Source organism: Nicotiana tabacum, chromosome 18, assembly GCF_000715075.1.
Source record: "Nicotiana tabacum cultivar K326 chromosome 18, ASM71507v2, whole genome shotgun sequence".
NCBI lineage: Eukaryota > Viridiplantae > Streptophyta > Magnoliopsida > Solanales > Solanaceae > Nicotiana > Nicotiana tabacum.
This window is the reverse complement of record NC_134097.1, coordinates 121,012,603-121,030,518: the sequence shown is the minus strand read 5'-3', so window position 1 is coordinate 121,030,518 and position 17,916 is coordinate 121,012,603. Positions and strand designations below refer to the sequence as shown.

The 17,916-nt window shown below is 34.8% G+C and overlaps 1 protein-coding gene across 1 annotated transcript; it reads left to right on the top strand.

Annotated features, from left to right (window-relative positions):
* The first annotated feature begins 16,023 nt into the window (after positions 1 to 16,023).
* Positions 16,024 to 17,304, top strand: LOC107816405 (uncharacterized). Its single transcript, XM_016642125.2, has 2 exons — positions 16,024 to 16,242; positions 16,864 to 17,304. The coding sequence occupies exons 1-2, from the start codon at positions 16,024 to 16,026 to the stop codon at positions 17,302 to 17,304; spliced, it is 660 nt and encodes a 219-aa protein (XP_016497611.2).
* The last annotated feature ends 612 nt before the right edge of the window (positions 17,305 to 17,916 follow it).

Here is a 17,916-nt window from a genome sequence, read left to right as displayed (position 1 = left end):
TATTTTATTCTATTTTTGTATTTTCTTTTCTTTCTTTATTAAAAGCGGTCGAATCTTATGGGGATTGCCTACGTATCACGTCCCCGCGCGAATCAAACCAGGCGTAGTTCTGCCATAAAGTAAAGAAACACAAAATTCTTTTGGAATCATTAAATTCATTCTCAAAATTTTGCTATTACAAGTTACTTCAAACAAAGAATAGCAATAGTACAGACTCCATAGTTCTTGACCCGATATGACTAAAAAGAAAAGAAAACAACATATGGGAAAACAACAAAGCCTAAATAAACAAGACTCGATCAAAGATTAACTTTCCAACTTAAGGGCCCGCGAGGCATCATTCAGCCTTTCCGCGGCCCTTGGTGTGAGGTCCCTCTGCAAGCTCTTCAACTCATTCATAATTCGGTGGACGCAGCCCATGATGGAAACAAGGAGGGTTTTCCGAGGTATTTGCTCCCCTGCTAGGCATTTCATGTAGATGTAATGCCCAATTTCGTCGATCCTTCCTCGAATGTTGTCCCTCTCAATGAACAATTGCCTGATTTGTCGGTTCTTCAATCCCAGTGCCTGAGCATTGTCGGCAAGTCGATCCTGGAACAGCTCCATTTGCCTTTCCATGCAGGCCATTGCATCATAACAATGTCTCCTGTCGGCCTGAGCGTCTCGTGCTTGTTTGATGATCCGATCATGTAGCGTGGAGTTCGTTTCCCTTAATATCCCGATGCTCATTTCATAATCCCTTATGACCTGTTGCAGACGCTGCCTCCGGGCCATTGTGCATTTCGCCCATCTGACCTTCATCCTTGCTATGCGAGCTTCTGATTGTTCTACTTCTTCTTGGTTTTGGATGACCTGATTTTTCAGACTTGCTATTAACCTTTCGTCGGAGCGACGTTTCTGTCGGTCAAGGTTACTTTTGCTGGCTTGGCGTAGGCGGGCCTTTAGTGTCTGGTTCTCTTGGGCTAGCTTGTTCTTTTCGCCCTGCTCCGAGGCGACTTGCACGTTGTTCTCAAATATAAGCCTCTCGACTTGTTGCTTTAGCTTTCCGATTTCAGCCCGGTAGCCTTCTTCTCTTTTTAACCAGCCCCATTCTGCCTGTGAGGATTCATCAAAGCCCTGGATGTGAGCTCTCTTAGTTGGTCTCTGATGTTCAAGCTCCCTTCTGTACCACGGGAGGTATTTCGGAGACACTTCGCCCTAAGCCCGATCTCGTACACAGGTATTTACCTTCAAGGTTTGACATTCATTCCAGATCCTCCGAACGAATCTTTAGGGAACTGCCCACCAGGTCCGATTTCAATCACCTGGCTACTGAGATCTTCTTTCTTCGGGATTACTTGGTATCGTCCCAACTGCCTCAACACCCTGCATGGTGCGTAGGGCTGGATACTTTGGAGACCCATCAACAGCAAATAAGATTCGGTGGCCGCCATATGTATGACCTCATCTAGGGGTAGCCACTCGAATGCCTACTCTATCTGGTTTGCTGAAACAGAGCGCAGTAGCGTGACCCATTCGGCGACCCCTTCCGGCAATCTGAACCCATCGATCCTGGTGGGAAACTCTTCTATACAAGTCTTTTGTGATGACCCATACTTCAGAAATTGAGGGCGATGACATAGATGCTCTATCATCCACATTTGTAGCAGCATATTACATCCTTCAAAGAAATTTCCTCCGGTTTTGCAAAAGGTGAGCGCGCGAAAAATTTCCGCAATTATCAGTGGTACCAGAGTGCTATTTTCTTGTCTGATCAAAGTATTGACGACCCCAACAATTTGGATGTTAATTTTTCCGTCTCTTTTAGGGAACACCAAAAAACCCAGAAAGGCTATCATAAAAGCAATACATATGTGCTTCTCCCATTCCAACCAGTTCTCCCCACTGCAGATCTTACTCTCGGGATTGTTGAACCCTCCCAGATGACCGTATCGGTCGTACAGAAATGTAAAACTACAAAACCCTTTTGATAACTCTGGGTTATGTACCGTTCTGCGGATCTTTACGATATCCAGGAATTTGTGTATGGTTACGGACCTTGGTGCAATGAGATACTGCTCTTTCATAGGGATGTTAGGACATCCAATGTACCCTGCCAACTCTTCCAGTGTCGGGGTGAGTTCGAAATATGAGAAGTGAAATACGTTGTGGGCCGAGTCCCAAAATGAAATTAGAGCCCTGATAATGTCCCCTCGCGGATCGATGTCCAGCAATCCAACCAAATTTCCCAAGTATATTTTGACCGTATCTTGCCCTGATCCTCCCAAGTCGCTCTACCACATGCGTAAGCCCAGAGGAACTTTGTTTATAATGGCCTCAGATGAACTCTTCTTTGTGCTCATTCTGCACATTTATTAAGGTGACTTTAGACAAGAAAGAAAAGACTTTTATTTTGACTCCAATCATTTTTTATTTTTTTTGAAAGAAATGTATATGGGTACCTATATATATATATAATTATTGGTAAAACAAAATCGGGGAGTTGGACCCGATAAGGGTTGCCTACGTATCCCACATCCGGTGGGAATCAAACCGACGTAGTTCGGGTAAGAAATTTATCTAAATCACTAGTTTTCTAAAAATGAAAAATATTTGGACATTGCTTTTTTTTTCATTTTTATTTATGCTATCGAAACTCCTGTTATCACCCGCCAGTTAACATGCAAATTTGAAGCAAATTAAATGCGATAACAGACAAAATGCCACATGATGGTCTCTCTTTCTTTGTTTCAAGTTGCTATTCCTGGACGGGCCCAACCCCTGTGTTGAGCCCCCTAAGTCGAAATGCAACGTGATGCAAATAAGCGTTTTCCTACTAGGGATCCGGCATGAAGTTATGTTTTACTAAGCTTCAAACTAGGCTTTGTTCTAGACCTGGCTTACACGAGCGGACAACTCGAGTCGAGAAGGGGGCTACGTACCGGGGACCCGCGGGGTCGTCCGGCTTTGTAACTTATCCGAGCCTCTTTCTACTTGGGCATTGATACTAACAGAATAGAGAGTCTCGACCAACGAGCTTCTCCCCGGAGGTAAGAAGAGAAAGGTTTCGGCACAGTTTATACACAATTCAAATAATATCAAAGCGGTAAAAGCATCATTTAGCACATTGAGTTAAAACATGTAATAAAATCAGATAATAAATAAAGCTAAATAATAACAATTATTCTAAGCTCGAATTCTTAACCCTGAACCAGTGGTTCTGGGTTCGTTATCCCCAGCAGAGTCGCCAGAGCTGTCACACCTCCTTTTTCCGCCCCGCAAGGGGACAAGGGAGTTTTTTCCAATTAAAGGACAATCGAAACAGGATTGGTTTGTTTATTTTAGAGTCGCCACTTGGGAGATTTAGGGTGTCCCAAGTCACCAATTTTTAATCCCGAATCGAGGAAAAGAATGACTCCATATTACAGTCTGCGTACCAGAAATCCGGATAAGGAATTCTGTTAACCCGGGAGAAGGTGTTAGGCATTCCCGAGTTCCGTGGTTCTAGCACGGTCGCTCAACTGTTACATTCGGCTTGATTATCTGATTTTATACAAATATGAACTTATGTGCAAATTTTAACTTTTTACCGCTTTCATAATTACTATTATTATTTTTTACAAGGAATTGCAACGTCGTGAAAACATACCTCGAACCACGTTACATCAATGTACACGTGATTGTTGACATATCTCGATTCGGTTGAGATTTGGATTTGGGTCACATAAATGTGCACCCGAGTTAAGGAAAATAAATTATTAAAGGCGCGCTTAAAGCAACTAGCGTATTGTTATTTTGGGGAAGGCCATGAAATTCGCTAAATGACCTGTCCCGAATTTTAAGTATTTTAATATACATGTACATTTAGAGGGCCCCGCACTTTGTACATTTTGTTTGTCGAGGCTCGTCTCATTCCTTATAAAAAGAATTTGCAACGTCATGGAAATGCATCTCAGACCACGCCACAATCAATGTACCCGTGATTAGAGACGCATTTCGACTCCGTTGAGATTTGGATTTGGGTCACATAAATGTGCACCCGAGTTTAAGAAAGTAATTTAGTTAAGTCGCGTCTAAAGAGGCTAACGCGTTATTATATTTAGGGAAGGCGGTGAAATTCACTAAACGATCCATCCCAAAATCTAAGTATTTATTATGACTAATTATTGAGGGCCCCGCGATTGGCATTTTTATTTGGTAAGGCTCATCTCGTTTTATTTTAAGGATAAACCTACAACAACTACATTTTCTATTAAGTTCGTCTCTAAAATAAAGAAAAACTCTTAATTAATTACATGCTGAAAAACGTAATTTGTTAGTTATTAGTTTATGACTAACACAAATGAAAACTTGCAGCAGAGTTTGTACAAAAGGGATTGCTTTTGTTCTATATTCTATTACTCAAGAAGACTGAGACATGAGATTGACGCACAATAATATCGAAACAGATTATTCTTAGGCGAAGTATTCAGACGTATTCGACCTTATTCATTGACGGGCATACGTACGAAGTTCAATTAATTACTTCTTACATGCTTGACACTAAAAAAACGGAACAACTGAAACTAACCCTGTCTAACTTAAACGGTATTACCATGTGTTTAGCTATACTATTTTTCTTTTTGCTATAATCCAAATGGCCTAATATGCCTTCGAAATACACATTACCTACTGGTGAATTAAGATGACACATATGTGACCACTGCATTTATTTTAAACAGACCTTATGTGAAACCTTTGTTGGCCGAGTATCACTATTCTCCAGCTAACTTCTTTTCTGATTTACATACAATAACAGGTTACAGACCAAACTCAATAAGGCTAAAAATTGTTTCGTTACATAGTTTGAAAACCAAACTTTACATGTTAAACATATAAGTATTCTAAACTACAAACAGCAGAAAAGTGGTAACTATGCTAGTGTTTGGACTGCAATACTTCTCATGCTCTTATTCAACTCCAAACTTCACCATTTACATCAATGAATTTAGAATGGATACCTGGATGTTTGAACAATAAGAAAGAGATGAAGAAAAGTATCAGCAACAGGCAACCAAACAGCAAGCAACACAGCAACAATAACCAGCCACAGTGATGAAGCTCACAAGTGGTCGAGCACCAAGCAAACCAAACCCAGGAAACAGAGTAGTAAAATGCAAGCCGAGAAAACCAGAATGTTCAATGCAGTAGCAGCAGAAATTCAATAACCACAAAAGCTCAGCAAACAACCAACAGCAATTAGCAAAGACAGCTTGACCAACTTGAACTCTTGCACAGTTTTCAGATGATACTCATTCACAGTATTCTGAAATTTCTTTCTGTTTTTTTTCTCTCTGAAGACTAAAAGTCCCGCCCCCTTTTAACTAAAAATAGCTCTATTTATAACCTAAAAGAGAACCCCCTCAGGTCTGCCTGGAATTTCCAGCCTAAGGTCTGCCCATCCCCTTCATTCCCCATGCCTAAGCATCTTCTTGATGCAAAACATTTTGTTCCCCACGCCTGGCCTATTGCTCTATTCAAGAGTCATGGGTTTAGTTAAGTATTAAACTCCCATACTCTTATGTTTTGTCCCCACTAATACTAGATTAATAGTATTTCTGATTAAACAATTGATAGCCCATTAATCCTGAATATTTAATCAGTCTTTGCCCCAACCAAAACTATCCCACAGACCCTTGATCATTGCTGTCTTGCCTCACCCTTTCCTTCTATTGTATCTGCCAGTTACTAGTTCGAATCCCCCTCCCACAGCTAACAAACCAACCTATAATCAGTCCAACACAAGCCTTCAACAAAATCAGCCAGTAACTGGCTGTGAAACTAACCTAAATCACTCAGTTAGGTCGTTTGTTATTTAATACTGTGAAACTAACATCAAACATGTGTCGAGTCGACTTTGCGAGTTATAAAGTATACTAATTAGCCGCTAATCGACTAAACTTAAAACAAAAACAAACTAAGTGTCTCAAGCCTTTTTCGGACAACAATGGAACTTTACAACACTTAATTATTTGACGACGTTACTCAGGTCGATTATACGAACTAATATACGTAACAATTAATCGAAAAACATCACAGACTAAACAAAGCACCAATTTATTTCCAAACTCGGGGCATTTAACATAGAGTTTATGAAACTTAACTGGTCGTCAACATCAATCGAGGCGACTAAACATCTTATAGCACTTCAATTAATATTTGAGAAAAGAAATCGACCAAACAAAAGGGTCTTTGAAGATGGACAGAAAATAATCAAAAACAAATCTAAAACAAATCCACAAACACATGCATAAACCTAAACAAGAGGAAAGAAAAGACGATTACATAGGACACTTACCTCAAACGAAACAGGTTTGGTTTTTTAGGGTTCTTGAACTCTGATTTGGGATTCGAAGAGTTCTGCTTATATTCGACCGGAACCAAAGCTGATTAGGGTATGAGGGATGTTAGGGGAGTGACTAGGGTGAATTTGGGACTCATCCGGTGACTTAAGGTTTTGGCTCGAATCTTTGATCGAAGATTCGAGCACCTAGGAGGTGATTCGAAGTTAGGTGATTAGGGATTTGTGTTCAGGGGGGCTCGTAGGTCCAGTGGTGTAACTATGGTAGCCACCGGCATCGTGGCCGCCGGATTTATGCTGAAAGGGCACCAGGGTGGCTGCTAGGGTTTCGGGGATTTGGGGTCCCTTCTGAGAGAGACGAAGGAACGGGGGTGGGTGTTTGGATAGGGGGCGGGGTAAAAGGGTTAGGTTTATATATGCATTGAGGGTTTAGATCCTGGCCGTTGGATCAAGTGAGATCTATGGCCAGGATCTATTCACTTGGGAAGAACGATGTCGTTTAGGTGTGTGGTAGGTGCGACCGGGTGGGGGACTGGATCGGGTCAAATTTTGACGGGTCTAGGGGAAGGCCTGGATCCGTTGGATCAAAGGGGTTGGACGGCTCAGATCAATTGCCTAAGACGACGTCGTTTGGGTAAATGAGCAGCCTGATCAAGACCGTCCGTTTGAATCAGATCAACGGTTCCAACAGGGATGCTGATACGACGTCGTTTGGGGTCCATGCTTGGGCAGGCCTGGTCTGAATTGGACCGGGGTGCTGGTTTTGGGCTGCTTCTGGGCCTTAAAATTTTGAAACAAATAGGCCCAATCCGATTTTCTAAACAATTTGCACTCTTTTCTTTTGTTTTCTAATTTTAAAATACAACTAAATTAAAATGAGTTTAAAAACACACATTAATCAACACTTGACACAATTATCACACACATATTTCAAATTCTTTAAATGGTTAAATCACAGCCTAAAATAAAAGACGCATATTTTGTGAATTTTCTTTTAATGACTGAATTATGGCTTAATTAACATGACATACATATTTTGTATTTTGCTTGATAAAAATGAAAAAAAAATGGACAGAACCACAAATGACTACCAGCACATATCACGTAAAATCAAAAAATTGTACAGCGAGGTGTCAATGATTGTATTTTGGAGTGATTGTCCGTGGAGCAAAAATCACGTGCTTACAGTCATTTTCTTCAAACTTTGTACGTAGTAAATCTTAGACCGTCTGTGACACAGTGACACCAGGTTTTGGGTGTTTTAAGTTTTAAGAGTTGTAATAGATGCAGATTTCAGATATCTAGTTGTTTTCTTCCGCTTAATTATTTAAAGTTCTACTATTTTCATGTTATCGTCTTATATTTGTTTTAAAGAAATAATTGAGTAATGAAATAAATAGTTAAATGATTGGCTTGCCTAGTTCACGTTAGTAGGCGACATCACAACTCCCGAGAGTGGGAAATCCGGGTCTTGATCCATAAAATACTTATAATATTTCATTAATCATTATATTTTTATTACTATAGACGAAAATAACAACTAAAAAATATAAAATAAGTGCTACTTTCCTTGGAGGGCTCGTATATATATGCTTTTTGGTTGTGACATTAATGTTAGAAGAGAGATGTGTATTGAAGGTAATTAAATGGGTTGTATAATCTGATTAAACGTTTTGGCAGAGATGAGTATTAATAGGACTAATTTTCGGTAATTAATAGGACTGATTTTCGGTCCTTTGTTTCATTAGAATCTGTTCACACATGTAGAAACTTGAATTTTGTTCCAGCATTATATATTTTGATCAGGACTGTAATTAATTAGGTGCTAGTTTGTTAATTACTAATTCCTGCTAGAATGCTGAAATTTTTTCTTGAATATTGCCTAATTATGTTTTTTCCCTTATTGCGGTGTCTCAAACATAGTGCCACTAAGGTTTTGTGTTCCTTAATATAGCTATAGGACATTTTTATAACTAGTCTTAGGGTACGCGCTTTGCGCGTGTATCCTATATTCATGAATATACGATTTTGAGAAAATCTCTTTCTATCTTTCTTATATATACTGCATAATGTGTTTGAGTTGTAAAATAAAAATTAGAAAAAGTAATCTGCGATCACATAAGTACACAAATGCCTTATTATTATTGTTTTCTCGTTTGCCTCCACCAATGTTGAGTTAATATTTGCAAGAAGTAATGTATAAAAAATATAGGGAGTTGCCATTCTTTATAATAAATGAAGAAATATTACAACTCATTTAGAATATGTTTTGTCTTCTAATGTTTTATCCTTATCGCTTCAAGTCTGCTCTATCTCTAATTTCTCTTTTCGCCAATATCTTTCGTATAAAAATAAATTTATATACCATATGAGTTTTATCAACTTGAAAAGTAATTTTTCGTATGTGAATAGTTTTAAAAGAAGTAAAATGAATTTATTTTGCTATTAGTTCTAAAAATTTAATTATTTATTTTTATTCATATTTTAGTATGAATTCGTCTAAAATTTTATATATTTAACTGTAGTTATAATTTTATCCAATAAAAAGCTATTTTTAAAGGGTAAAATATCCATTTAATATTTTTCTTCGGATCATCGTATTTGCAGAATTATTAGTTTTATTGACTCTTGTTGGTCACGTCTCTTTATCTCTCGTTTAAACTCCGAAATTTTTTACTATAAGTTTCATATTATTAATGATAATAAAATAATCATGTAACTTAAGAGTTATGTTAGTTAATTCTCTTTTTCAACAGATCTTCTTATTCACTATTTTTTTATGGGTTTGGGAAGGATATACTTTTAAAGACCTTGAGGCTTAACCTTTACATCACTAAAATTAGGGACTATACTAACTTTGCATCACCAAACATTATAAAGAATATTCATAAGCATTATGAAATTAGAAGAGGAAGAGAAAATCGAGTGGTTGGTATAAATAGGGCAACTTGGTAAGTAATATATTTTAGAAATATTTATAAAGTTCAAAATATTGGGCTAGAAATTTATATATATTTTGAGTTGCTACATATTAGTAGTTTTTACTTAGTTAAAATATAGAAGCATTAATGATCAATCTATTTTTAAAATTTCAAACTCCTAAATATTAGGATTCCAACTTCCTAAATATTAAAAAATAACCTAAATAATAATTTAGTCCAGTATGAATCAACATATAAAAGGTAAAAAGGCGAAGTTATTATATCCAAACAATAATTTTTTGCTTATTCTTTGTTGACTTTGTTATTTTTGGTTTCCTTGTTCGTCATTATATCCAAACTCATTTTTCTCATTTGAACTGATGATATAATAATTTTGATTGACTTTTTCAACCAAAGAAGAAGATAATATATCTTGATATTCTCGATCATTCTTTGATCCAAAAAAAAATTATTAAAATGTGTGCAACTTAGTTTGGTGATATTCAATATTCACGATTGTTATTAGATCTTGATAAATAAGGAATTGAATTTAAATTTTTTATTTTCTTCTTTGGATATGAATTTGGCTAAAGATTATTTTACGAAATTCAGAGAAGAAAATAAGTTATATAAGTTAAAATTTTATTCGATATTAAATTTCTAAATATTAGAACTCCCTCTGAATAATCCAAATAAATAAAGATTGATATCAAAATGTTAGTTAAATTTAAAGTTTTTATGTTATAAATATAATTTGAATGATGACATAAAATAAAACTTACATGTCCATCATTAATGATTAAAAAATTTATATTAAAAATAGCAAATTTATAAGTCAACTTAAACTCGTTGTGCACATGTAAAAATTTGGATTAACATTGAAAACATGCTAATGATTCCTGCAAAAATTAAAACGAAGGCAGAAACTTGCAAAAGTCCTTTGTTATAGTTCCAAAAGTGTTAAAACTTGTAAACATGAAAGAGTTAAATTTGAGGAAAATAGTTACACGATTTAAATAAGGAAAAAAATATTTATAAGTAAAATTTTACTCAATTTAGGTTCCTCAATATTAGGAGTTTCTAGATACCTTAAAGGAAAGTCCTAAATATTAGGTAAATAATTAAAATACAATTACAATTTTGTCCAATGAAAAATTTATTTTTAAAAGGTAAAAAAAAGCAAACGACATTTCGCTAAGGGCCTTCGTGCTTTTAATATAGTATATATATAGATTAATTGGGACATCATTTTTTTGATTACCACCAACGGTATTTGGTATACTATTTGGTGGTTTTGGTGGCTAAGATCTTTTGAATCGAAATCGCATCCTGTAAAGGTGTGTATTATTTAATAGTACAAAGCTAGCATCCGATCGATCAGGGAAGAGCTACAGTTTCAAATTTCAATTATGGTCCGACGAAAATAATTTTGGCTCAAATTCCATATTTATATTAAAAAACTCACATAATATATATAAATAATTTATTCAGAATCTAATTAATAAAAATGGCTATGTTTCCTAATTCATAAACTTAAAATTTTGTATCCGCCTATGCATCTAATCCATCATAAAATGTGAAAATCAAAGTTGTGTATGCTCAACGATACTCTTGCTTCAAATTTTATTCTTGCATACCACATTTATCTTGCAGCTTTCTAGTTTTAACATTTTTAATGGGGAAACTTATACAAATATCCCAAATAAGTTTCAACTTACCAACCTCCAGCCATTAGTCATAGACTTACCAAAACTAGCCAAATATATATAAAAATTAAAAAATCAAATAAATAAGGTTCTTTCTTTCAAAGAATCACATGCAAAAATCACATTTCATATATTTTAAGCGTGATTAGCAACATTAGATGCAAGACGGGAAGGAAATTTCATGGATGAGGTAGCAAATAAGATGATGAAATACAAAAAAAAAACAATATTCCAAAAATCTAAACAAAAAAGGAATTTTTTTAATGAGTATAGTTGAAATTCATTGAAAACATATAGATAAGTCAATATACAAAATTTGAGGAAGATTGGAGGTGATTTGGACTAGTTTTGTATCAAAATTCGTAATTAAATCGAGTTCAAAAAATTCTTCTGCGACACATATATCAAACATGTATCACGCATGTATCTCACACACAGGTATACATGGATATACATGTGATACACAATTTATACAAATACGATACATATGTGATACACAACGTGATACACGTATCTTTTTTTTATATTCAGTTTTACTTCGACTTTTCAATTCAAATCACCTCAAAAACTTTACCAAATCATTCCAAAACTGAGATTCAAGCTCGTTAAGATATACTCAATCTATTCTAATAGCACCCACTCAAAAGAAAACAAAAATTTGATATTTTTTTGCTACAAATAACTAATTGGCTAATTTGGCTAATATTAATAATATTTTATCAATTAACCAATTTTTATAGTGACATAGCTGATAATTTCCCCTTTTAATGTACTACAATGCGCTTCAATACGTCACATGAGCAAAGCTTTTTACATGAAAATCCATGTTTGATTGCCACGTAATGGAATAAGCAACAAAAAAAAATCCCACTACATAGATGGTAGTCCCATGATATGGGATAGTGATGATCCTTTTTGGGATAGATAATTAGTATATGATCTTTTTTTATTTCTCTTGCGAATATAGACCTTTCAGACCACGGTCTAAAGATTTCCTTTTGTGCAATCTAATGAGAAACGTTAGGCCACGCCAAAAAATTTGTAAGTTATTGTATACATTAAACGATAGACTAATATTTTGTGTAAGGTTGAGCAATATATGAGGAAACATTAGACCAAATGTTAACATTGTCCATAGAAATTTTTTCAAGGGCTAACTTTAAGAAATATGAATAAAATCTTAGTGGCGACCTTTTAGCCCGCGGTCCAGACTAGTTATATTCAGTTATGTGATGGGGTTGGCATTCTTCGGCAAATATTTTGAATTTGTACATAAATATGGGCGGCAAAGCAGATAAAATATTTTAAGTGGCACCCACAGCTCTAGGTGCTGCTAGAATCCTTCATTTTGTTATATTGCGAGTTCGATTCCTGGTATAGACAGTCTGACATCTCTTTATTTCCCTAGGACTTCACTTCTCTTTTTTATTTTTTTGGTAAATAAATTTTTTATTAACCAACTGAAAGTATTACAACGCAGAACTACATTACAGTTTCAGCATAACACAACTCATTCTCTCCTTAACTTCAGACCCGGGCTAAACACGAAATATGATAAAAATTCGAGTGACAATTAAACTTATATTGTGGTTTTAAAGATATGTGATTTAATCCAATACCAATGGATACACAATGAATTAAATAGATAAGTTAAAGAATAAAGTAGACCAAACCAGTGTGTAAGCTAAATATCGAGCTCGGCCTGTTACAACCTCGAGGTATGATGATGACAAAACAACTTTGAAGAACAATAAGTAAAATAGCTAGAGAATAGTGTGCATATATTTTCTTATAAGTCAAAACGTGAGTTACAAATGAATGGGATCCCCTTTTATATAATAGGAGAGTCCTAATTACAGTAGGAAATCATATTTGACAGCTGTCTAACCGCCATGACCAATCCATTTCACAATTTACGTCGTGATCTTCGGGCCGTTGCGAGTATCTCGCTCTTTCCGTTACTGAATCATAAAGGTATTATCTCGAAGCATGCCTTCTTCTGACCTCGATAAATGATATCGACCTCGAACTCGATATCCTGACCTCCTAACGTGGTATCACTTTTTCCATCGAAGAACTAAATCGGATAGTCGTGATTTTCACCGTATACAGACACTATAGAAGATCTCCTGAACAATAGTTTTGATGATATGCTGAGTACTCCTGCTTTTCCCCTTTATTTCCCTAGGACTTCACTTCTCGTTCTTCCTTTTTCCTTTCTTCCTTTTTATTCTCCATCGTTGCTAAATTTCTCTCTCTTTCTCTTTCTATATGTATCTTTCTATCTCCTTTTTCTTCATCTTTTTATTTTAAATTTATTTACACTACCCATTATTTTGTTTCCACAATTAAAGCTTACTTCATACAAATCTTCTTTTGATAGATAATTTGAATTGATCTTATTTAACATACATTTTTTCTCTTTGTAATGACGTGACATTGATCTATTGGTGCATAATTTGAGTAATATTTTATTAGCTTTTGAAAGATCGAAATGGCTTGTTCACTATAGACGTTTTAGGTTGATTCTTAAAGATTTAAAAATTGAAGCCCTTTTTTGCAAAGAATTGTCATAAACTCGATAAATATGATGGAAAACTAACACATGAATATTGAAGGTAAATTAATCTAGTCAAATAAACAAGAGAATTTTTCATAAAGCACCATTTTTTAGGTCTAATTAGTCATTTATAGATACCTTTTGCTATATTACGTGTTATAGATACCTTTTATATTTTTATACAATGTATTTTATGTATTTAAGTTATTGTATTCATTAATAAAATAGAAAAAATAGGCGTTAAAAAAAGGAATTCCAGCTAAGGTTGATATGTATTTAACTGTATTCACGCGGTATTACCGTGAATACAGTAACGTATCTGCGTAAAATCTGTAAAGTTAAACTAGTTAAAAACGGAAAGAAAATCAAATCACACGATATTCTCCTAATTTAACTCAACAAACAAAAAGTAGTACCCATTAATCTGTATTCTGCCATACACGATTCAAAAAAAGTAGCGAAAAGCAGAGCAACATCTGTTCGAAGTTCTTCCATTCACTTCTCCCTCTTCTCTGTTCGCAGATATTATTTCAACCACAGAAATTAGATGGATATAAATTATATACAAAATACGGTATAGTTCCTTTATACATATGGCAAGTTTAACAGTGTTGTTGCGTCATTCTGGCAAGTGGAACGATGAGGGCAATTACATCGATTTTTCAATTGAGGGAATACTGATAAAGGAGTATGCGTCCTTTAATGATTTAGTTGCTTCAATTTCTAATCAACTGGGCATAGATTTGAGCTCAAAGTCCATTAAAATTCAATACAAAGTAGAAGGAAATTGCACGCCAATGGAAATACACAATGATATGGGTTACAGAGTGTATGTAGAATTGAAAAAAGAGAACAGAGAATTTGGGATGTATCCTTTTTGCATAACAACTATTGAAAAAGAACTTGTCTCCGGAGGTAGTTTAAATCAAGGCGACATTGTGAAAATAGACGAAGCAGTTCAAAGGTACGATTCCGATACAGATGATACACTAGCTCTAGATTTTGTCAATTCAGGAGAAGCAATTGGAGTGTTCGAACTCCACAAGGATTTGATAATTTCAAAAACTAATCAAAGGGAGGTTATGGCTGGACAAGTGTATAAGGATAAGGCTACATTGAAAGAGGTGATGGAGAATTATGCTATATCTCAAAGGTTTCAATTCCGTGTTGATAGGTCTAATGCTGTCAGGTTTGCATGTATTTAATTTTTTTTTTGTATTTTCTATTATTGGTTCGAGCTGTAAGTTTAACGTTGTTGTATTTATGCATATTTGTGGATTTCATCTTGATTAGCACTGATATAGTTAATATATGTTTGTTTATGGTCCTTAAATACATGTATTCATATGTATTTTACTGGTATAATTACATTACAGTGTCTCTAATTATTTTTTTATTTTGTCTACTGTGGTTTTAAGTGTATGCATATACCCACAATTGTATTCAGTTGTATTCATTGTATTTAAATGCATATAACTATAATTGAATTCAGTAGTATAAAATTTTTTATAGATAGATGTCTGAATGTATTCATGTCAGATTGTATTCGTGTGTATATGAGTGCATTTTTTTTGTAAACACTTATGCTAATCATATATACAATGATTAATTCTTTGCAGCTATGCATTATTATGTATTTCAGAAGATTGTGAATGGAGGTTTAAGGCTTCAAGCATTAACAAATCAGAACTATTCAAAGTGACAGAATTCATTGATAACCATACATGTCCGCTGAAGGACAAGGTGTATGAGCAGCGGCAGGCAAGTAGCAGCCTTATAGGTGGTATGATAAAGCCTAAGCTTACTAATCATAAGAGGAAATACACCCCAAAGGATATTATTGATGATGTGAAATCAGATTTAGGTGTAGATGTTAGCTACATGTTGGCGTGGAGGGCTAAAGAAAAGACAATGAATATTTTGAGAGGTGAACCGGCTGATTCATACAAAAAATTACCAGGATACTTATATACAATGGATATGACATATCCAGGTTCCCACATCAGAATGGTAAAATCGCCAAAAAATAAATTCATGTGCTTGTATATATCTTTGTATGCCTTTATAAAGGGGTTTGATCATTGTAGACCCATTGTTGTTGTGGATGGAAGTCACCTAAAATCTTACTACACCGGGACTTTCATTTCGGCAAGCACGTTGGATGGTGCAAGTGAGTATCTGAATTATAATACAATCTGTTAATATTTTAAAGATTGAAACACATGTTTTAAAAATATGTATTCAATTATATTTACAGGTCATATATTGCCACTAGCATATGGTGTTATTGATTAAGAGAACGGTGCTGCTTGGACGTGGTTCTTTGAGCAATTCAAGATAGCATACGGTGACAGGGAAAACATGTGCATCGTTTCAGATAGAAATGAGAGTATCATTAAATCTGTATCGAGAGTGTATCCAAATGTATCGTATTTTGCTTGTATATGGCATCTATGGAACAACGTATATAAAAAATTCAAAAAGAGCCATACCAAGTTGAGCGAAATATACTTCTCGATGGCAAAAGCATACACACAAGCTGAATTTGTGATGGAGAAGGTGGATAAGGTAGATATTAGGGTGGAAGTATACTTAGAGTTAGCTGGATACGGAAAGTGGGTTAGGTTGTATGCACCTGTTAACAGGGGATGGTCAATGATATCAAATATTGCTAAGTCAATCAATGCTGCACTAGTTTTAGCAAGGGAATTGCCAATATACGAATTCCTCGAAGAAGTTAGGAAGATGTTTGGACGTTGAAATTGTAGTAACCGCAAAGAAGCTACACAGACATACACGACGCTTGGAAAAAAATAACAGGAGATACTGACTTTGAATGAGGCAATGTCTACACGTATGACTGCAAGTTTTATTTTAATGTCATTGTATTATATAGCTTAATTGTTTTGTGAAATAAATGACATGAATACAACTTAATACAAATATTTTTTATAATACAACTGCCATGAATACATATGAATACAACTAAATTCAAACACATACAAGACATATTTTATCGAAGATCTGATATGAATACAACTGAATATAACTAAAAATATGCTGCAAAACTATTCAAATACATCAGAATACAACTAACAAATCTGTATTATATATAATTTTAATATGTATTGTCATGCCGTATCCTTCTAATATTTTTGTTACACTTCAGTTGCCTAAATTACAGCATATTTTGATAAGATAAGACGTAATTACACTTGACAGTCTGCCGGTCTAAATATATGATGTATTCATCTGTATGCAAATATTTCAGTTGTATATAACTGAGTAATTCAATATTATACATATGGTAATTCAGTTATATGTGCTCAAAACTTATATTTTTATTTTTAAATGTAGGTGATACCATCAACTGAATACTTACATATGGTTAACGATGGAGGGAGGAATTACACAGTCGACTTGTTAGAGAGAAAATGTGTTTGTGGGAGGTTCCAAGTTGATGAATTACCATGCCCACATGCTTGGGCTGTATTGAAGAGCAAGTTTCTAATGCCAGAAGAATATTGCTTTAACTATTACAAATCAAATACTGTTGTAATGACATACGATGTGCTTGTGTATCCGCTACCGGACAGAAATGACTGGAATATACCGGCACATGTTGCAGAGGAGGTTGTAATACCACCCAAATGGAAAAGACCTCCTGGAAGGCCAAAGAAGAAGCGCGATAAACCTTTAAGTGAATTGCTGCAGCCGAAAAATCAACATTCATGTAGCATATGTGGACGGGGAGGACATAACAAGCGAATGTATAGAAATGCTCCACGTAACAAATAGTTAACACTCTGACATGTATTGGTGCTTCAACGATTTGTCAATACTTATGATGACATTGTCAAGTAATAAATTCTCATTGTCAAGTAATAATTTTTGAAATGACTTTCATAAATAGATTATGTATACATTTAGTTGCCTTAATGTGTTGGATACAATCGAATATAACCTTGTCCACATATACTTTGACAATTTATTATAGACAGTGCCTGAGTTATATACATAACTAGTCAGAATTCATCGGAATACATCTATATACTCAGTTATAATATAACAATTTCAATAAGTCTGAATTTGTATTCTCTAACTAGACAATAACCTGTTTAATACATCTGAATTTATATTCTTTAACATGTATTAACTGAATTTGAAAGATACATATTAAAGAATATAGCTGAATACAGAGAAATACATATGAATAATACAATTGAGTACAACTGAATACAGCTGAATACAGAAAAATACAACTGAATACAACTGAATAATATAGTTGAATACAACTGACTACAGCTGAATAATACAGTTGAATACAACTGACTATATCGGAATACAACTGAATACGTATAACCTGTTTAATACATCTTAATTTGTATTCTTTAATATGTAATAACTGAA

Excerpts from the sequence above, each read along its gene's own strand:
- LOC107816405 (XM_016642125.2), top strand. The coding sequence starts at position 16,024 with ATGGCAAAAGCATACACACAAGCTGAATTTGTGATGGAGAAGGTGGAT. Across the intron at positions 16,243-16,863 it reads TATACGAATTCCTCGAAGAA|GTGATACCATCAACTGAATA; the intron begins GTTAGGAAGATG and ends TTTTAAATGTAG.